Source organism: Lissotriton vulgaris, chromosome 7 (genome assembly GCF_964263255.1).
Source record: "Lissotriton vulgaris chromosome 7, aLisVul1.2, whole genome shotgun sequence".
Taxonomy (NCBI): domain Eukaryota; kingdom Metazoa; phylum Chordata; class Amphibia; order Caudata; family Salamandridae; genus Lissotriton; species Lissotriton vulgaris.
In genome coordinates this window covers 1,675,750,064-1,675,771,941 of record NC_141695.1, presented here as the reverse complement: position 1 = coordinate 1,675,771,941, position 21,878 = coordinate 1,675,750,064, and the positions used below count along the sequence as shown (strand labels likewise).

At 44.4% G+C, this 21,878-nt stretch overlaps 1 protein-coding gene across 2 annotated transcripts in view; it reads left to right on the top strand.

Moving 5' to 3' along the window:
• Nucleotides 1–21,878, top strand: part of LOC147706290 (sodium-dependent lysophosphatidylcholine symporter 1-B-like) — a 138,565-nt gene that overhangs the window by 11,172 nt on the left and 105,515 nt on the right. The window contains exons 1-5 of one of the 2 annotated variants that reach the window (XM_086932737.1): nt 3,903–4,022; nt 4,391–4,458; nt 5,033–5,157; nt 8,052–8,184; nt 11,467–11,545. In XM_086932737.1, the coding sequence (XP_086788863.1) occupies nt 5,054–5,157; nt 8,052–8,184; nt 11,467–11,545 (316 nt within the window). In that variant the 5' untranslated portion in view covers nt 3,903–4,022; nt 4,391–4,458; nt 5,033–5,053. Of the gene's footprint in view, nt 1–3,902; nt 4,023–4,390; nt 4,459–5,032; nt 5,158–8,051; nt 8,185–11,466; nt 11,546–21,878 lie in introns of those variants that run through there. The other variant, XM_086932736.1, reaches the window with a different exon arrangement.

Sequence of the window (21,878 nt, the reverse complement as noted above, 5' to 3'; positions counted from 1 at the left end):
AGACCAAGTACAAGGCGAAATTGAGAGGGACTCCACAGGACAATTCAGGGACCAGATCTGGTCTAACGTGTGACCCTTAATGTGGGTAGGGGAGTGAACATGGGGTGTGAAGTTAAGGGATTGGAGGGTTTCGGAAAATTCCTTTGAGGACGGACATTCTGCTGGATCAGAGGGCCAGAAATTGAAGTCGCCAAGAAGTAGGATAGAGGAATTGTTAACAGTAATTGTAGCCAAAACTTCCAGGAAGTCAGGGAGAAACGGTAAAGGGGATTGAGGAGGACGGTAGGTGAGAAAACAGGTAAGAGGGGGGGTAATGGAGGTGGTACGGATAACCAGATACTCGGTGGTCGCGATGTCTGGCAGGGACAGGGTTTGGAAAGGAAGGTCGGTGCGTGCGATGACCGCCACGCCGCCCCCGGCTCTGCCAGTAGGGCGATCTGCTCGAAGGGCATAGTATGGGGCTGGTAAAGTGGCTAGTAGGGCAGGGAGGGAGTCATCGCAGAACCAGGTCTCCATTAGGAAGAGAAGATCTGGGGCATGAAGGTCTAGCAGAACCGAGAGTTCATGCGTATGGGCAACTGCAGACCGGGTGTTGAGATAAAAAGCCGTGAGGGTTTTAGAGGTAGCTGGGAGAGCATTGTCTCTAGAAGGGTAAGAGGAGCCGACAAGAGGAAGGGGGATGTAAGAGGGAGCAGCAGGGGACAGACCGAAGGAAGAGATGCGAGAGCAGGTGGAGGCTGGTAGGGACCAAGGTCCCTGGAGGCTGCGTAGCTGGTCGGGGGTATAGATGGTGTGCGGGGCAGAGTGACGTGCCCCTAGCCCCGGACAGTCGCGGACGGGCGCAGACGGGCTTGCCTTAGGCGCGCCTTCGGCGCGCAATCGTCGCGCCCGCTGCGCCCGTCCGCTGCGCCTCCGGCCCAGACACATCCTTTTATGAAGGAATCAGAGGGAGAGAGGAAAAGGAAGGGGGCGTGGCCTGCAAAGTGGGCAGAGCTTACTCGCTCGCGGTGGATGGCGGCAGCGAGGGAGGATTCCCCAAGGCAGCGCCCAAATCGGCTGTCTGGGACCTCTAAAGCAGGCAAGGATCGTGGCAATATGCCGGTGAGTTGTTAAACACAACAGTGCAAAATACAATTTTAAAACACAAGTAAAAAATAAGCAGCGCTCCCGTCTTTCCGCCTCAGGAGTTTGTTAGAAGGACGCGCTAGTGATCAGCGCGCCCTTTTAACAGATGGAAGGGGGCGTGGCCTGCAAAGTGGGCGGAGCTTACTCGCTTGCGGTGGATGGCGGCAGCGAGGGAGGATTTCCCAAGGCAGCGCCCAAATCGGCTGTCTGGGACCTCTAAAGCAGGCAAGGATCGTGGCAAGATGCCGGTGAGTTGTTAAACACAGCAGTGCAAAATACAATTTTAAAACACAAGTAAAAAATAAGCAGCGCTCCCGGCGTTCCGCCTCAGGAGTTTGTTAGAAGGACGCGCTAGTGATCAGCGCGCCCTTTTAACAGATGGAAGGGGGCGTGGCCTGCAAAGTGGGCGGAGCTTACTCGCTCGCGGTGGATGGTGGCAGCGAGGGAGGATTCCCCAAGGCAGCGCCCAAATCGGCTGTCTGGGACCTCTAAAGCAGGCAAGGATCGTGGCAAGATGCCGGTGAGTTGTTAAACACAGCAGTGCAAAATACAATTTTAAAACACAAGTAAAAAATAAGCAGCGCTCCCGGCTTTCCGCCTCAGGAGTTTGTTAGAAGGACGCGCTAGTGATCAGCGCGCCCTTTTAACAGATGGGAGGGGGCGTGGCCTGCAAAGTGGGCGGAGCTTACTCGCTCGCGGTGGATGGCGGCAGCGAGGGAGGATTCCCCAAGGCAGCGCCCAAATCGGCTGTCTGGGACCTCTAAAGCAGGCAAGGATCGTGGCAAGATGCCGGTGAGTTGTTAAACACAGCAGTGCAAAATACAATTTTAAAACACAAGTAAAAAATAAGCAGCGCTCCCGGCTTTCCGCCTCAGGAGTTTGTTAGGACGCGCTAGTGATCAGCGCGCCCTTTTAACAGATGGGAGGGGGCGTGGCCTGCAAAGTGGGCGGAGCTTACTCGCTCGCGGTGGATGGCGGCAGCGAGGGAGGATTCCCCAAGGCAGCGCCCAAATCGGCTGTCTGGGACCTCTAAAGCAGGCAAGGATCGTGGCAAGATGCCGGTGAGTTGTTAAACACAGCAGTGCAAAATACAATTTTAAAACACAAGTAAAAAATAAGCAGCGCTCCCGGCTTTCCGCCTCAGGAGTTTGTTAGAAGGACGCGCTAGTGATCAGCGCGCCCTTTTAACAGATGTAAGGGGGCGTGGCCTGCAAAGTGGGCGGAGCTTACTCGCTCGCGGTGGATGGCGGCAGCGAGGGAGGATTCCCCAAGGCAGCGCCCAAATCGGCTGTCTGGGACCTCTAAAGCAGGCAAGGATCGTGGCAAGATGCCGGTGAGTTGTCGCCCAGCCAGTGATTAGCCTTGTATATGTGTGAAAATGGTGTGAAATGCCTCAGAGGAGCAAACAATAGGCTTAATTGAATGGGCATTGATGACTTCTCTGAACTCTCCAGAAAATACAGGGTGGGGTTTGTGGGCCTCCTTTTTGGCACTACAGTGTCATCTTGCTCGAGTGTCAAATCCTGGTTGATGGGTCTGCTGGGTTCACAGGGAAAATCTTTGACCACAATGAACCTGGTTGGAGTATCTGACCCACGCACATTGCAGTCAGCATCAATTTGCACCTAGGTCACAGTCTATCACTGCCTTTTACTATCATTGGCACTTTTTTAAATTTGTTTTAGCGCTATTTCCAATTAGAACAAAATCCCCAGTTCCACTTATTGGATTTTTGTCATTTTCATCTCATTTACATTATCAAATGTTACTAATTGTTTCCATTTCAGGTTGGGATTTCTATTGTTTTGCATTGCGACTTTATTAATGTTTTGGTTCTGCATAAATAATTTACAGAATGCCCTGTGTTAAGTCTGTCTGCTCTGTGCCAGGCTCAGGTTAATTTAGTGACGTTAAATGTTCACACTGACAAGGGTTGTGATTATTCCTTGAGGTGGGTAGTCGCCCACCCCAAATAATAATCCAATTTCCTAATCGTACCATGTAGCAGGCAGCAGAAGAGGCAGCTCTTAGGCATTCTTTGAGGTGCTTTGTGTCTTTTATTGGAAGATAAGTGATGATCGAGGCAGGAGGTCTGTAATATTGCAAATGGATCCCATACTCACTTTCACAGCAGACTCCCTCATTAACAACTTTCAAGCAGGGCAACTAAAGCACCACTTTTCTACTAGGGTGACGAGTCACTACTAACCATGCATTTTCCAACATTTACTAAGATCCCAGCAGGATCCGCTTTGCCGCTATCCCAGAAGGGTCCGTGCTCATCACGATAACACAGAGTTCCTTTGCTGAACAGTACTTTAGGAGAATACGGCAGCGGTGCCTTGGTTCAATCAATCAAGTAGCATTTGTATAGCGTGGCTAATCACCCGGGGGGTATCGAGGTGCTGCCTTCGTCCCACTGTCCCAGCTTGGTCCCTCTGTCTTGATTGCGTCAGCAAAGTTTCTTTGCCACGGTTTCACAATGAGAATTTAGTTGCCCCAGTACAACCTGGACCCTCAGCTGCTGCTACACAAGTGACGTCCTTGCTCCAGGAGGGTCACCTCGGGTAACATCCCACTACACCAGCCCTGGAGTGCAGTAGATTTAAGTCAGTGTTCTATTATCCCAACATTTGAGCTCAAAAGATAACCCCTACTTAACATAACCGTGCCCAGTTTCTCTATCTCCACAGATTATCTTATACAGCACCCCCCTTTTGTGAGTCCTTGGGATGCATCATACTAGTTCCACTGATGACATGTTTGGATTATTGCAGAAAGAACCATCGCTCCCACTCGGCAGGAAGGTCTGCTATGCTCTTGGCGGAGCTCCGTACCAGTTAACTGGGAATGCCATCGGCTTTTTTCTTCAGATCTTCCTTCTGGATGTGATACAGGTAAGCAGGGATGGGATTCCGCAGCGGAAGAAATCTGTAATTCAAGAGCATCAACCCAAAATATCACCCCCAATTCCACTGTGGCAGGATGCCATATTCCTTTTCATGTTGTGTCCTCTCACTCCACAATACTATCTTTAGCTGATATCTCCAAACTTCATCCCTCCTGCTACTCTATTTTAACTCCTAACATTTTACAAACCTTTATTTACTGTGGCCTCTTGTCTTGCTTTGCTGTTCCCTATTTTCTGTCATGACTCTGATCTCTATTTTATTTATTGTGGCCTCTTGTCTTGCTCTGCTGTTCCCTATTTTCTGTCATGACTCTGATCTCTATTTTAATTTTTTTCATTATTGCTTTGTGGCAGATATTATTTGGGGTGATACAAGGGATGAAGGCAAACAAGTTCAAAGCTTCCACCAGCACTAAAAAGAGGTTGGTAGCAGTGAATGGGGACCTTGGTAGTCTTCCGTTGCCTAGAAGCAGTATAAATAGAGGATGTGCTTAACTGTTCCCTGCTACTTAGAAGAGAGCTGTAGATGTGTGTGGATGGCAGTGGACCGTGCCTTAGATCATGACTACACTGTCCTGTCTTCTGTGTTTTTGTTTTTTTTTTTACAATCCCTGTCCGATACTTCCTCTAGATTACCTTGTTTTAGCCTGTCATGCACTAGGCTTGTCACTGCACCTCTCTCCTCACCTCGCCTGTAGTTCTCATCATCGCTCACCTAAATGTGTGGTTCTAATTCCACTTTATTCACAGATCTCAGCATATTCTCCCCACCAAAGAAGCGCACATCTGGTCCTGCAGAACAACTGCATGGTTCATCTCGCACCTTGTTCTGCCTATCGTTCATTGAACTCGTGGCTCCAGTTGTCCACGCTCTCCCATCATGTTTGTTGTTCTGCTCATTTATAGTGCTTGAATAGCGTTCTCCATCTGACACCACTCACACTATCTCTTTCTCTCTCTCTTCTCTCTTCTCTCTTCTCACTCTCTTTCTCTCAGCTCGCGCCCTTCCATGCCTCCATGATCCTCTTCCTTGGACGAGCCTGGGATGCCATCTCCGACCCAGCAATAGGCTTCCTAGTGAGCAGAAGTCCCCAGAGGAAGTGTGGTAAACTGATGCCCTGGTGAGTAACCACTGAATCTCTTCGGACAGAGCAAGGGTGACTGTAGCTCTGACTAGGAGTTGGCAAAGCCCATTATTGGCCCTCTGTAATTACTTCAACCTGTAGTAATCATACACAGGGAACCAAGAGCTAGCCGTCTCTGCTCTGTGATCTAGTAAATAGGCATACTCCTAGTCCCCCATGCCTCTGCTTCATTGACATAAGTGGTCACGTCTACTGAGAAATCGAGAAAATTGAAAACGGGTCTATCCCAAGGACCTGGAAAGCCCTGTAATAGCTCTCTCATGATGTGAGAAACGGGAGTCACTGGAAGGCAACAGATCACTGTGTGATCCAGACCAGCTTCACTCCCGTCTCTCACATTGGGCGTGACTGGAAGGCATCAGACTGTTGTATGAGACCAGGTCGTGTTCGAAGGTGGAGATCCAGAAGGAAATCGGTACAAGTTAGATCCATGCAATGGTGGAAATTCTGCATATATAAGTTCTGAGCTGAGGATTTCAAACTGAAGTTAGGTTTGAGTAGATAAGTCCATGACAGTCTTCAGGTGGTCTCCCAGCTCCACATCTCGGGTACCTAAATGGATACCGGAGGAGTCACTGCTGTCGAGTTGTAGAAGGTTATCAGGGATCTGTATGCATTGCAGTGTGACACTGCTGCTTGCAACACAGTTTGACTCTGAGGGAGCTGGTGACTCCAGCCTTCGACCTCTCTAAGTGTGTCCTTAGACAAGACGATGATGGTCTCTTGAGAGGAACAGTGATGGTGGTCTTGTGTTCATCTGTATGGAGAGAAAAGGTATGTAATTCTGTGATTTTTGTGCAGTATGGCAAAAACACCCTATTGTGTTTTTTCCAGATATATTACTTAGGGAAAACAATATGATGACTTTGAGGGGAGAATAGGGGGTGAAAGGTTGAACTGCTTCTGTGGTTGACTCTATGGAAGAGCAGTGGTCCAATCGGGGAGGCAAACACAACAACAAAAGATGATTTGATCGTTTTGTACACAGTGTATGAGGAAACATGAATGTACACAGATGAGGGGAGAATTTAATTGCAGCAAAAGCTTCGAAAGTAAAAAACGAGCCACAACAACATATAATTTCTTTAATATTTTCTTTAAATCTCAGTTTGGAATTGGTAAAGAACATAGTAATTCATCAGTGTTTTACATAAATACGTAAAAGTAGCAATAAAGTGCTCCAGCTACCATTGAGTTCAAAGATGCAGTAAAGGTGCTCTAAGAAGGTGCTTGTGAGTGTGTAGATAAGAAGGAAAGAAAGGAATTATTTTGGTCAGATTATTTAGTCAACCACGCCTGTCAAACTTCTAGATATGACATAAACTCCATCTTATCGTGGGCCCACCTCTTAAACAACAATTACCCAAATGTGGATTATAAAATCTTTGTCCTGGCTAGGTTAGAGGGGCGTCAACGTTAAAGAAAGCCCAGCACCCTGGCTAATTGTTCTTGTGTTCCTAAAGAAGATCAGGTTGGACCCTCGCACCAGGCCGGACACCCATAGTGTTCAGGATATGCTGAAGAACATTTCTCACTAGACTTCTCATTGCATTTCACATCTCGAAGTGCCTAACCTGCAGCAGAAAGTTGACCGTGAGAGAGGCCATCCCCGTGCAGCATTTATTTGGAATTCACAAAAATAAAATGAGATTTCAGAGGAAACAGTAAGACGTCTGCCCAAAAGCTGTATTTGCAAGGTGTTCCAAGGATCAATCTTCTTTCTGTTGGCTCCAGTTGACCACAGTTCATTTCTATAAAGTCTTTATGGGATCATTACACCAAGGTATTTCAGGGAGGACACTCGATCTTGACATTCGATTGTCATCCAGTGTAATGAACATATTTTTTTACACATAGAGTAGCTTAGAGCTTAACAAAGGGGGAAGGAAGTAATAGAACTCTCGTACTGCAGCAAAATTAATAAAGGACATTTAAAGATGTAAGCAACCACGTCTTTAGACAGTTGAAATAACTGAGTGACAGTACCGTATAGTGCCCGATAAATTACAAAAAGTACCTTGAAATGAATATGACCCTGAACCGGCACCAATGTAGCTTCTTAATAGGAGGAGTTGCTGGGTCAAATCTCAGTGCATCAATAAGCAGATGGGCATATGCATTTAATGACCTGCAATCTAGAGAGTACAGTTAAATTACATTTAGTCATTACTGAGTACTTGCCTTGTGTGAATCACTTTTCCAAGAGGTCCAATACTGGGCACTGGCTCTGCAGCTCAGGGCTTTTAAAGCAGAGAAGAGCTCTTGGTTCCTTCACTTGGATGGGAAGAGCACCCATTTCAAGCACTGATGTAAATCCGTATCAAGGCTAGTTCACTGTCGCACTGACTGGGTGGAGATGTAAGGCGTAGAAGGCTACCTTTCATTTGGGACAATGTGCTGACCAGACGGTTCTGTATGGTTTGCAGTCCGAGCAAGAGGCGAGGTTATACCGAGCTGCATCATGCATAGTTCTGTGGCAAGTGTTTTTCGTGGACCGCATTATGTTATGTGAAAGTGCTTTTTGGATGATTGTGTGTCTCTTAACTCCAGCATAGAGTGTGTGATTGGTGTAGTGTCCTGAGGCCATTAATGTGTCCTGAGGCCATTAATGTACTCCATAGGCGAGTTAAATCGATAGGAACATGGTGTCCTGAATACAAGTGAACTTCAGGTGCCCAGTGTCACCTTTACCCTATTCCTGGAAGAAATGTTGTCGCATTACTCTGTACAGAGAATCATCTAGGGCCATCTGTGATCTACAGGAAGAACAATGGGATTCTTAGTTTCTCTGCCCTCTTCATGTACTCCCATCAATTTCTGCTTTGAAAGTTGACGCTATTTGTTAATGTGGCTGTTTTTGTCCCCCACAGGATTGCTGTGTCTACTCCGTTTGGTGTACTCTGTTATTTCTTCCTTTGGTTCTCACCGTCCAACTCTGCATCTGTGACGCTCAAGTTTCTGTGGTTCCTGGCCATGTACTGCTTTTTCCAGACCTCAATGAGTGTGAGTACCTGCACATACTCTCAGCCCTGCATAAATGTGAGAGTGCCCTATGCTTGTAGTCCAACTTGCACAAGAGTGTGTGTGCCTACTCTCAGGCCTGTATGATGTAGTAGTACGCTTGTGTACAATCCACGATTCTGTGCTCTGAACCTACTCTCAGATCTGCGCGAGTGTAGGAGTATTCTTTTCGCATGCTTAAATTTGCATGGGTGTAGGTGTTTTATGCCTACTCTCAGACTTACATGGATGTAGAAGTGTGCTATGCATACTCTCAGACGTGTACAAGAGAAAGTGGCCTTTGGGAATACTCTGATTAGCAGGAGTGTTAGCCTGCCCTGTGAATGTGAACCAAATGAGAATGAGTGCTCTTGGTACATACTTGAGTTTGCCTGAGTATGTGTTCTAAGGAATGCTTAGCATGAGTATAAGTGTCATGTGCATAGACTCCGATCAGCCTACCTACAAGTTCCATGTTCACATGCTTAGCCATGCCTTGGTGTGAATTCTCTACCATGTTCTCAGGCCCACCTGATTGTAAGAGTGCTAGCTCCATGCCAACTCTCAGACCCCCATCTTGAATCTGAGAGTTCCTGGTGCAAGTACTCAGGTCAGCATGAGATCTAGAGCACCTAATTCACACAATTAGTCCTTCCTGAATGTAACAGTGATACATAAAGTGTTTGGGTGCTTTTTTTTGCTCAAAATGCAGTGGTATAAAAATACAGATTTCACAGAGAACCGTGAAATATAGGAAATATTTCACAATTTCCTGTGAAATATTTCACCATTTCCTGTGAAATACTGGTTTTATCATTGTAATGATAACCCTTAGACCATTCAGCAGCGCTTTATAATTGTCAGGGCCACTATAGTTATGTGGAAAAGTTATCTAAATTATGCTGCACGTTTTCTGGCAGCATTTTGTTTTACCTATTTGAGCTAGCAACAATGTTTTTGACAACTATGCTAAATCCATAATTTTGTGGTAAATGCTGTAGCCACACAACTGCATAAATCCAGTTCCCTTCACTATTGCCCATAGGTGTATTCATAATTTATTCATGAAATATAAGCTAGACATTCAAACTATTTATATAAATTACACAGTGTCGGTCACCGCTGTCTAGTTCTAGTAAGGTCAGAGTTTCCTTAGGAGGATCGTTATTTTGTTTTGCTAATAACTCTGATTCCCCTTGTCGAATCTGCATAAATCTTTCCAAAAGTAAAGGTGAACCGCCGCCGCTCCTTCATGGAAAGTTTCTCACTTATTTGTCAAGCGGGGGCCAAGGAAAAAGGAGTGGGTTCCAAAAGATTGACTTTCAATGTTAATTCCGAAAGGAAACTTTGGTGTCCGATACAGAAAAAAACAGCTGAAAGGAACAAAGTGGGGATTGTACTCTGAAAGAGTGCTTTTGTGATGTAACTTAAATTTGCTTAGCTGTTTTTGAGAAATTAGAGTTTAAAGAGAGGCTTCTGTTTGGTATGAATGATTTAATGATAGATATTGATGTTATTGTTGGGTGTGTATATATATATATATATATATATATATATATATGTTTGATACGATGCTCCCTTTTCTGGACCATAAACGAGGCGCACACCATGGGGAATTTTCTTGAGTTTATTTCCGCAACAAAAAGCCCGACAGACACGTTTCGGCTACACGCCTTTGTAAAAAAAATAATAATAATAAAAATATATATACAGGAGAGCCCTATTAGATCCGGGGGCGGAGCAAGGTGTTTAAATCTCCACCAAGGCAGGGTTGCCTACGCCACAGCACATGAAGCAGTTGGAGAGGAGCGCAGATGAAGGCCGACACGCCGAAATGCATTCGCTAAGAGACATTTCTTCAATAAAGTGCTTCTTTGTATTCTCCACATGGGTCGCTACTTCTTTCTTTGGGAGGAGTTTACTTTTATATATATATATATACACACATACATATAATATATATATTGTTGGGTATGCTAAGACTATCTTACTTTACATCAATAAAACTTAGAAATTCACTGAAAAAGACAAAGGTTAAGGGGATGTTATAGTTAGGTGAAAATCTCTGTTAAAACATTGTTTTAAATAACAAAACCACTGAAATGCACTAGTTATAATTAGCTCAAGTAACTATAACTTGTGCCCTAAAATAACTGTAATCCCCATCATGGACAGTCTTGTCATTAATGATGTCATTTCAGATATTGCAGTCATGTCATTAGTGATGTTATAGAACATGTCATGAGTGATGTAATATGTGGGGTAATTAGCAGTGCAGGGCGAGGTCGCGAATTATAGCTTTTCGAGATACAATTTTTGAGATATCTATTTTGGCCCCTGGTATCCCTACCCTGCCCACTTGTATTGTATTTTTTTTAAATTCAGGACAGAAGCCTAAGTCCCTGAGTCCTGTAATGGCCTCCACAGCATTTGCTTTTATGCTGCGTCTAGCTCGTCGAAGCGCTCTTCCCCATTGGACCCTTACTCTTGTAAGATGGAGGTAGCATAAGGGGAAAAAATGTCCCTCTGCCAATCTGATCACTCTATTTTCTGACGCTGTGCTTGTGGGACTCTTGCGAGAGTCCTGCAAACCCAACCATCCATATATACTGAACGGATTTCCACCAAATCACAAAAAGCATCCTTTCTAGACCAAAATTTTGTTTTCTGCCAAATTTGGTGGAATTCCATTCAGTCGTTTTGGTTGTAGCACATTCTAGAAATGTCTATGGAATTGGCATGGGAAATTTGCGTTTTAGGACCCACCCCTTTTGCTTGGATCCCGCTTGACGGATAACCCCGAAACTTTCCAGGAAGGAACTAACTAAAATAGGGGCACTTTGTTGGAAAGCTTATACAGATAGATTGGAATACGTGTAAAATTTCTCTGTGTATAGACCCCTGTAAGAGGGTTGCTTGTGTATACTTAGCCTACCCTCCCTGTGCACATACGTAGATCTGTATGTAGGTTCATATTATTAATTTGTCCACACATATGAGGAGACCGTGTGTTGTAGAATAGTGTAACATTACCAACTGTTAGTCATGCACTCCACTCCAGCAGTTTCCCTCGCTCCCTGCAGACAGTGATTTGTGGTACAGTGCAGAAGCATTAGCCAGTGGTTGAGTTCCCAGCAGACTTGTGTCTCCATCATGGGAGGAGTAATTGAGATGGGGATATACCATGAAGCTAGAAGGGAATGAGACAGTAGAAGGCTCTGTGCTTACTGGAGCTGGGACGACCCATGATGCTGCTGTTATAACCCGCTGTGATTGCCTCCCCAGTGTTATCATGTGCCATACACGTCTCTGACCATGTTCCTGGGAGGAAGCCAGCAGGATCGTGACTCTGCCACCGCCTATAGTAAGTAACTGGGAAGGGTTCTCTGGAATATGTTTTAAAAAATATATATATATCCTTATTGGCGTTTTCATACACTGACTTAAAGATGTTTACAAGAACACTATTCTAATGCACAGCTCATCATCCGGTTTCAGTGCAAGACTTACACGACACACTATGCATAACTACATTAATTCTACACGGTATCTATTTCCAGTATTAGATAATAGCCTTCAGTGTCTCTGTCTGATCTGCTGTCCATCTAAAATGATCTACATGTGTCTCTTTTTGCTCTATATTTATATTTACCCTTGGGGAGTCGCTGGAGCTGCTGTATAAAAGACAAACCCTTCGAGTGATAAAAGATTTAAAGTAACTAAGCTTACAGAACAGTTTAATAAAATTTTCATCCAGGGGGCCTACATTCTGTGTATGTCTGTAGGATCTAAGTATTCCCACTGGGGGGTGGGCCTTTCAAATAATGTATTACATTGAACCTAGGGCTGGTGGAGGGGCTCTATACTTAATTATATTCTCCAAGCGGGTTTGTCCCAATATAGCAGCCTCGTTACCCAGGCAAGCAGCACTGTCCATCCTCTTTGTGAATGACATTCGGTAGGTTAATAGGCAGTAATAAATATACCCACGTTACTAAAATGATAACATGCAGAACATATATAACAACTAATTTGTCACTTTCAGATATCTTCTGTTGTTGGCTTAGCTCTGAGAGGCCTTTTGGGTAGCCATGCGCTGTAGAAATCTTCCCAGATTGAATAGAATATTAGTTTCAAGTGGGAGCTCTCCATTCATATCCAAACCAGGGCAAACACACAGCAGCCATTGCAAAATGCAGCCAAATGAGCAATTGCTGCTATACGAGGTGTTGCAGACTTTCTCTTCATTTTGAGTGGATGATACCATATTATTCTTGCCCTTGTTATGGTATGAAACCAGGCACACAGGAACTGAAAGTGTTTGCATCACCGTTTTTCATGCCAGGCTGGGCAGGTAGAAGAGCTCAGCCGACTGAAGCAATGATCCTGCTTTCAGCTAGCAGGAACACGACACTTGTTTTTTGTTGACGTCTTTCAAAATTGAAGAGGAGGAAATCCATCAAACTGTCGCTTTTCCTATAAATCTTAAAATCTTCATACACGCGCATATGGCTCTGTCTGGCCCACTAAGACTCGCTGAGGATTTGTAAGAATACATTTCAAGTTTAGATGATTTTCAGGTGGCTCTGTTGGCTCTAGGCAATGGTCTCCTGCACCTAATGCAGTTACGTATTACATTAAAAATGTTGAAACATCCTAAACTGGCACTGCTTCCTTTTGAAGCTTCCAGCAGCCTTTCAATTCGGTAACTGCCCTGAGGGCAAAAATGTTTCTGACAGACTCACTTTGTCAATGTTGACATTGGGTGAAGCCTGGGGATAGGAGACAGTCAAGTAGTCAGAACTGTGGGACGGGTTTTAGTGCCCAGTGCTTACTGAACCCCAATGGAACTTTTGACATGGAAAGTGTGATATTTGTTGTCCTTTTAAGATGCAATGGCTAAAGGCGGCTGACACAAACACGCCTATCGCTGGAGGGGGCTGACTATGCATATTGGAAACAATAGGTCTTTTGGATAGCTGCACTGTCAAGCAAGACCTAAAACATAGGGGTTTCCACTGTTTCTTTTGATATGTGCTGGCAGCTGTTCAGGAAACTGCCAGTCTATCTTTTAAAAATTACTCTTGTGGGTGAGTAATGTCACACTTCTCCCCACAAGATTTCCGACATTTATAACACTATCAAAGCCTTAAAAATAAGTCAATTATGCAAAGGTAGCAAATGAAAAGCTTTAAGAGTGGGTGAAATGCTATCATATTTCTTAGGGTCAGACAGCAGACGAGCTGCTGCATCCTGCACAAGTTACAGTTCAGCAATTACACCTTTGGGGGCATTGAGAACCACTACCATAATCTAAGCACAGCTGGATTAGTGCAGTAATCACCATGTCCTTCATTCTTTATATAAAAATGGGAAAATAGTTTAGTGGATTCCAGATAATAAAAGGGGGGGGAGTCTGCTATGCTAGTAATCTCCAGGTCCTTTGTTTGAATTTTAGGAAATGTTCTCAATATCTCTGTTTTGCTGGAATTTAGTTTTAGATAGTCGGTGGCCATTCACACCAACGAATAGAAAAAATTCCAAATAAAATGTTAGTATGACTTGAGCAAGAGGCCAGAGATCAGCTGAGTTTTAGTGCAGATATACAAAGGTTTACACTAGTCTGATGTAACAAAAAATCCAGGGATCTCATATACAGCTTAAAAAGCAGAGAGTGCAACTGATTATACTGCTCCCCATTTTTTTTGTATAGAATAAACACCAGTCAGCCTTCACGCTGCACGCGCTATATGTGTGAACCTGCTAGCCTCTTCCACTTGGTGTGGGATTCCCCTCCTATCAGGATATACAGGGAGGAGGCATCCCAGACTATTGGAGAAATAGTGGAGACACACATAGACTGTTCCCCCTTAGTGATGCTACTTTAAACATTTCCCCAAGACAATACGGCGGCTGATGGCAGTGCTAATTCTGATAGGAAAACACAGATTGTTGTACTCCTGAATTAGGAGCCGTCCTCCTAAGCTGAAGGACTAGCATACAGTGGAAAGACAATGGAGGTGTACTCGCAGCGGCCGGTTCCGCAGGTACCCCCTAGAGACATTTCCCTAGCGCCTTGAGACCTTGCGGTGATAAGTGCGCTCTATAAAAACTTTTGACATTTGGGGAGCAACAAGCTATTTCATAGCCTGTCAGGCTACCAGTAACAATGAAGCATAATGGAACATACTGCTTTAATAGTTGTACCAACCCCCTTTAGATAAATTCTGACAACGTGATGGGAAGTATGCATAGGATGTTTCAATCTGCTGTGCTCACTGGCTGCTCATGGTCTGCTTTACTCCATCATGTAAAAGTTAGTCCTTGAATTTGCCTGGATCTTTCCCATGATGTGCAAGTAAACAAAAACACCCCCACACACACTCTTTCTCGCTCTCATGCCTTTATATGTTTTTTAACCTTTTTGTTTTGTTCAGAAACCCTCAATAAACACTTGCTAAAACAAGCAGAAGCATAGCCAATAGGTCAAGCCTTTGAGACCCTAGAAGTGCTTAGTCAAAGCTATTGGCTTTGCAAATGTCTTTGAGCTATGCTGTAGAGCAGTGTGGCTGCTGTGCAGCATGCTGAAAAGTTATAATAAAAAAGCATTTTTTACCTTATATATGTATAATCAAGAAGACAACAGGAGAGTAGAGGTTGGGAAATAGTACCAGAATTAAAATGCGAGCAGCGGATGGACACTAGGGGGGGAAACAACAGATGCCAGATTCCAAGGGCAGACTGAGGTGGTGGTGTGCTGGTGCTGAGCTGATTCTGAGGTGTTGCTGAGTGATACTGAGATGATGCTGAGCTGGAGCCACGTCATGCTGTGTTGCTGAGTCATGCTGAGGGGGTGGTGCTGCACTTGTGCTCATGTAGTGCTCAGGTGATGCTGAGTTGTTGCTGTGCTGGTGCACTGATGACGAGGTTGTGCTGATGCTGAGACGGTGCTATGCTGATGCTGAGGTGGTGCTGTGGTGGTGCTCAGGTGGTGGTGCTTCACTAATACTGAAGTGGTGCTGCGTTGGTGCTGAATTGCTGCTGTGGTGGTGTTGCGCTGGTGCTGAGGCTGAGTGGGTGCTCGGGCCTCTTGCTGCCTCACTCGATGCCAAAGGAAAGGGAGGGGGTGGAGGGAGGGAACTGCTGTGTTTCAGCTTGGAGGGTGGGGGGAGGGCTCCTAACGTGAAGCAGGACGGGACAAAGAAATAAGGGCAAGTAGATCAAGCGCAGCGTTTTTGAAACGGGTGCAGTGCCAAGTCAAAATATTTTCTCTTTAAAATTAATAAAAATAGAGGTGGGCGAGCTGCGCCGTGCAGAACATAAGAAAGGTGCGGCTGCCATACTTCAAGATAATTCATGACGTGAGGTACAAGGAATGAGAGTGAAGAGAAGGAGAAAAGCAGCATGAGGCACAAGGAAGGAGAGTGGGGAGAAGAGCTGCGTGAGGCAGAAGAAAGGAGAGTGAGAAGAAGAGCAGTGTGAGGCAGAAGGAAGGAGAGTGAAGAGAAGAGCCGCTTGAGTTAGAATGAAGAGTGAGGGAAGAGCAGTGTGAGGCACAATGAAGGAGAGTGAGGAGAAGAGCTGCATGAGGCAGGAAAAAAGTGAGAGGCACAAGGACGGAGAGTGACGAGTGTGCGAGAGAGCGAGAGAGAGGTGTAAGAAGGATCGAGAGAGAAAAAAGTTATTCCTTAACAAAACAAATTAATAAAACAAAAACTGTACACATTTTACAGATACATTTTCAAAATGTTACAATGATTCGTGCCCGAGTGTTCGACCCCCAAATTGAAATCACTAGGCTCACTGCAACTTTATACTGCTAGTAATAAGCAAAGTATTGCGAGCAAGAGCTCTGCAAAGACACATTTTTTTTTAAAACATATTTTAATCGTCAATTTGCATATATATTGCAGGGCTCTGCACACCAGAGACAACTGCCGAATGGGACCATATGTGACCATGAAAGCAATCAACTTTTGGGAGCAAAATCAAGCGTGCATATCAAGAACATTCAAAATGATATAGAAACCCCCCCAACTCCCTCCTTCGCCCGCCCCCCTGAAATCGCACGTAGTCCTCATAGTCCTGTCCACAGCCTAGATATATAGCAAACGAATCCTAGCGTGGTAGCATGCCCCCCCCCTCCCTGCGCCTTTACAGACCAAATATGAACAAGAAACTACCCAATGGTTGAGGCTCCGCTACAGCTGGTGGCTCCAACCATAGTCCCCCGATTGTCCGCCCATCGTTTCCAGATCTTATAGTGCTTGCATGGGCTACCCCCTGTCTACAAAAATATTTTGCTCTAGCCCCATGCAGAAATCCAATTCATTCTTCCACGCAGCCACCGAGGGGGCCCGCGTCGCCTTTTATGCTTTAGCAATGTCTCGCTTCGCCAGTGTGAAGCCCAATAACATGAGGTGTCGTTTGTAGACATTGCCCCCTATCCCCTCCATGACATGAAGCAGGGCCAACTGTGGTGCACGAGGGAGCTCCCACTCTAGGACATCTGAAAGGCATGCAAACACCCCCCTCCCTGTAAAGACACTTTTGTGGGGAAATCCTTTTGTATCTCACTGTCACTAGAGACACAATGCAAAATGCCACACTAGCAGCATAAGTACAATGCACAAGCAACATGAAATACATTTTACAGTTTACAAAAATAAAAAACATGGTCACTTTTTCCTGGCAAAACCCAAGTGTGCTCCACTGCAAAGAGTGTTTTTTTTGCAAGCTGTGAAACTGGGATTATTTTTCTTTCTGATCAGATTTGACTCTAATTTGGGAAAGGCTACCTGTCTGTCCGTCAGGGTGATTGTCCAAGCTTCTTGATCCCTTCGATATGTAAATCTCTATTGTGAAGTTTAGTCTGAGCATCAGTCTTGAGAGACACTTGCAGCAGCTTTACGCTTTCAATCGAACAGCCTTTTACACATTAAGATTCAACAGCTACATCATTTTTCCGGAGTTATCTCTCTTTTCAGGTGTAATTATCCTGCTGAAAACCATATAGCAAGATCCTTGTGTTATTATAATCTGAATCTATTTCAGAATACACACAGTAACTGTCTAGAAATGCGCATGATATATTTTGTAAATCTTTAAATATTTATTTTACCCGTTGACATCGTAGGTTTTTGTCAAAGCACCCCAGTACACAGTTCACCAGGCAGACTCCAGTTCACAAAGATCAACAAGGGAGCCATGCAGGTGGGGGTTCACCACTTCTGTTGAAACCATAGTAGTTAGGGCATAGCAGCGTTGATGTGGTATGGACGCTAGAGGAACTGCAACACATATCATACCTAATGGAAGAAAAGCAATGTTGTTAGTGTTCGATATTCTGTCAAATGACAGTCTGGAATGAGGTTCACTAAATGTGACCCATTTATAGCCAATGTCAATTGGCTGCTGATGGGCAGAGAATGCATTCTCAGAATAGAATGCACCACAGCTGTCCCTCATACCTAAACCAGGAATTAAACATAGCTGGAGAGAAAAGCGAAGGACTACATAAATGCTTACTCTAAAATTTCCAAAGGAATTCTCGCTGCAAGATAAAATGTTCGGTATTCCACTTGAGACCGGGATTCTGCAGTTATGAAACTCCTTATTTAAGTAGATTATTCCTGACGAACGTTAGTGGTGATCCCGCCAGCTGTACCCAATGGCTCTTATTGACCAATTGGTCTCTGGAGGGACGGGGGATAAAAGGCAGAGGAGGGGCGCCCACGGAACTGTGTTGTGATGGCACTGAATCATCTAGTGGGCATTTCATTCAGTATATAGGCTTAGCGTCACTCTCCGCCCACCATTCATTAATATAGTCTGCTTACACACCATTCCAGGCTTCTCCAATGGGACCGGCAGAGTGAGGGTAGGTCTTTCCCGCCATCAGCACGGAGAATACATGACCCTGCACTACTCGGTGTCCAACATCTGCCTGAACACGATGAAACAGTAATCTGACCCGATTGGGGTTGATGTCCTAGATCTACAAGCTAGATAGGTTGCACACCAAAAAAAGAAAATGAGCAATATTTTGTATGAAGATATCGCAAAGAGCACGGAGGCAAGAGCCGATACCTTCGCTTTCAAGGAGGATGAAGCCACTAGAATATATGCATTAATACAAGAAGAGATCACACAGGCATCCACAACGCACAGCAAGGAACAAAACATCAAACAGTTGATCTATTTATCCAAACGTCAAATAAATCAAAAACTTCACACAAGCACATTAATTAAATACCACCGGTGCCAGAGAATTCCCAGAGGGCTACGAATTGCCCTTAAACCTTCACTTTGTAAAAATTCAGTATGCTTTCAAGAAAAGTGGTACGCGATCCTTAATAAATGCTCGCTGGATCTCATCTTGTTAATTATTGAGGAACTTTCAGGGATTTTAGAAGAGTTAACCAAAGAGATTGATGAGATATCTTCAAATCTTGCAAGCACGATGTCAGAGGAAGACTGGAGTAAAATATTGGATGATATTAACAACCAAATCACCAAGCACACACGAGAAATTAACGACCGAAAAATCAGATAATTTAAGAGGGACACCCTTGATTATAAAGTTTATACATGGGCTGAAGTGTATGCCCAAAAGAGGAGAAATCGTCCATACACGCAACATACAGATACGTTTTCCTCAGACAGTGACGCAACTCATTGTATACAACCTGAAAGAGTTCAACTGACACCCAGAACACAGGAAACAACTAGCAGCAAGGATACAGCTACAACAAGTTCTTCTGCTTTTTTAGATCAGGGCCAGCCGCCCATAGGAGACCCAGGAGGGGCAAAGGAAAAAGAAACCCGGCATCCCAACACAAGGAGCACGACGGTACCAAAGAAAGACAAAAAGAAAACACAGACTTAAACCAGCTGGTTATTAACATCTCAGATCTGAGTTTAACTAAGTATGAGATGGATTTTCTCCAAAAAGGAACATCATTTGTACAAACTACAAGTTCGGATCAACTTGAATTAGAAGTGAGTTTTTTTAAACTTATGCGGAAACTAAAATTGAGGCATTTCTTTGACAACGTTTTACCAAAATCAGATACAGGAGAAACAGATCAACTAATGGGCCTCAGGCCCACCAGTACCTTTCAATCACCGGTGAGTCATAAAACGCTCGACCTGTTTGAAAAACTTGTCAAACAAGACATATCAAGAATAAACCCAAAGAGACACGCAAAGAAAAACATCACACAGAAGGATATGGATACCCTGAGAAAGTTAGCACACAATGACTCTATCATCTGCACCAAAGCTGACAAAGGGGGTGCTTTAGTCAAAATGAATAAGGCTATGTACACCAGGAGTCTCCAAACTGGTCCTGGAGGGCCGGATCCATGCCAGATTTTTAAAATAACTACATGTATCTCAATGGGGATATCCCAAAAATCTGACATGGATCCGGCCCTCCAGGACCGGTTTGGAGACGCCTGATGTACACCAATAAAGTCTTGGAACACATATCGGACTGCAACAAGTACTCTAAATTGGAAGGAAATCCAACTTTGGAATACATGAAAACATTAAGAGAAATAATTGAAAGGGCATTTGAATTGGGAATGATCCATGATAAAACCAAAAGATTTTTGCTTAAGGATCATCCAAGAAGTCCGGTTTTATATATGACCCCAAAGATACACAAAAACATGTATGACCCTCCTCTTCGACCAATTGTTTCCACACGTGGAAGTCTTCACGAACCTTTGGGCCAACTATTAGACAGACACCTACAACCTACTGTAAAAAGGATGACTACATATGTAAAAATGGTTGAAATCAAACCTGAAGAAACGTTGGTCTTATGTACAGCAGATGTTGTATCACTCTATACCTCAATTCCACATTCCCTTGGCATAGAAGCTGTAGAACGGGCCATTTTGAATACTGAACTGGAAACCTCAATGAAAACATTTCTAATGGAGTTGATGTTATTTACACTTTACCATAGCTATTTTAAATATGATAACGCATGGTACCAACAGCTCGTAGGTACTTTTATGGGTAACTCTGCTGCGCCGGCGTATGCCAATATCTTTATGATGCAATATGAAAACAACATCTTATCTAACAATGAATGGCGTGAAAACTCAAAATTGATCATCCGATATATAGATGATATGTTTATAATTTGGAAGAACACCAAGGAAAAGCTGCAGTCGGCATTAATGGCGCTAAACCAAATTGATGAAAGGATTCAATTCACATGGGAAATGTCAGAAAAGAAAATTACTTTCCTGGATGTAGAGATTACCATCACTGAAAAGGGTTTTGAAACTGATATATATCGGAAACCAACAGATAGAAATAATACCCTGCATTTTTCGAGTTTTCATCAGATGTCCCTGAAACAGCACTTGCCATTTTCACAAATGACAAGAGTCAAGCGCATAACTTCTGATGAAACAAAAGCAAATCAAATAATAGAGGAAATGGCAAACAGATTCTCAGCAAGAAGTTATCCCCAAGAAACCATTGATAAAGCCAAAAACAGAACACAAGACACCAGACGAACGGACCTATTGAAAGAACATTCAAAAAGTAATGAAAATAGAATAGAGGCGGTGTCCAAATATTCAACTTTGAGTAAGATCTTCAAAAAAAGTATTCTTCGACACTGCCGAATTCTAGATTTAGAAGTGGATTTCAACTGCATCTTTAAACAAGCATTTGCAATGCAATGGTCTCGGCATCATTAAAGGTAGAGCTATTGGCATTGCTCATGACATTTTTTTTCTTTAAATCAAAAATAAATGGGCATTGTCATTAACATTGCCAATACACAGCACTCTGCACTCAACAGCACACAATGCTCTGCACACTTGCTCTGCACACTCACTACTCTGCACCCTCACCACTCTGCACACTCACCACTCTGCACACTCACCACTCTGCACACTCACCACTCTGCACACTCACCACTCTGCCCTCACCACTCTGCCCTCACCACTCTGCACACTCACCACTCTGCCCTCACCACTCTGCCCTCACCACTCTGCCCTCACCACTCTGCCCTCACCACTCTGCACACTCACCACTCTGCACTCACCACTCTGCACTCACCACTCTGCACTCACCACTCTGCACTCTCCACTCTGCACTCTGCACTCTCCACTCTGCACTCTCCACTCTGCACTCTGCACTCTCCACTCTGCACTCTCCACTCTCCACTCACCACTCTGCACTCACCACTCTGCACTCACCACTCTGCACTCACCACTCTGCACTCACCACTCTGCACTCACCACTCTGCACTCTGCACTCACCACTCTGCACTCACCACTCTGCACTCACCACTCTGCACGAAATAAAACAATTAGGTAACTGATGGTTTTACTATGAGGAATCTCGTGAAGCCAGGTTTTAGCTGTCGTCCCTCCACTCACAAGAGTCTGGTACCATGGTGACCTCGTAAAATCCACAATACTTGTTAATACAAGACCATTTAATCAACGAGAGTAGAGAAAGGCTTCACGGCCAAAGGAGCCCTCATAATTAGAAATGTGCATTTGCCCTCATTTGCTGAGGCTAGAAAAGCTTTTTCGGTCTGCTCAGTGTTGTGTCAAAAGGTAGACCTGCGCACACCTCCCTACAGCTCTGAATGGCTTGGGTTAATAAATGGATCTAAACTACAGCCTACTGTTTACTACTGGATTATGTGAGTTTAACTG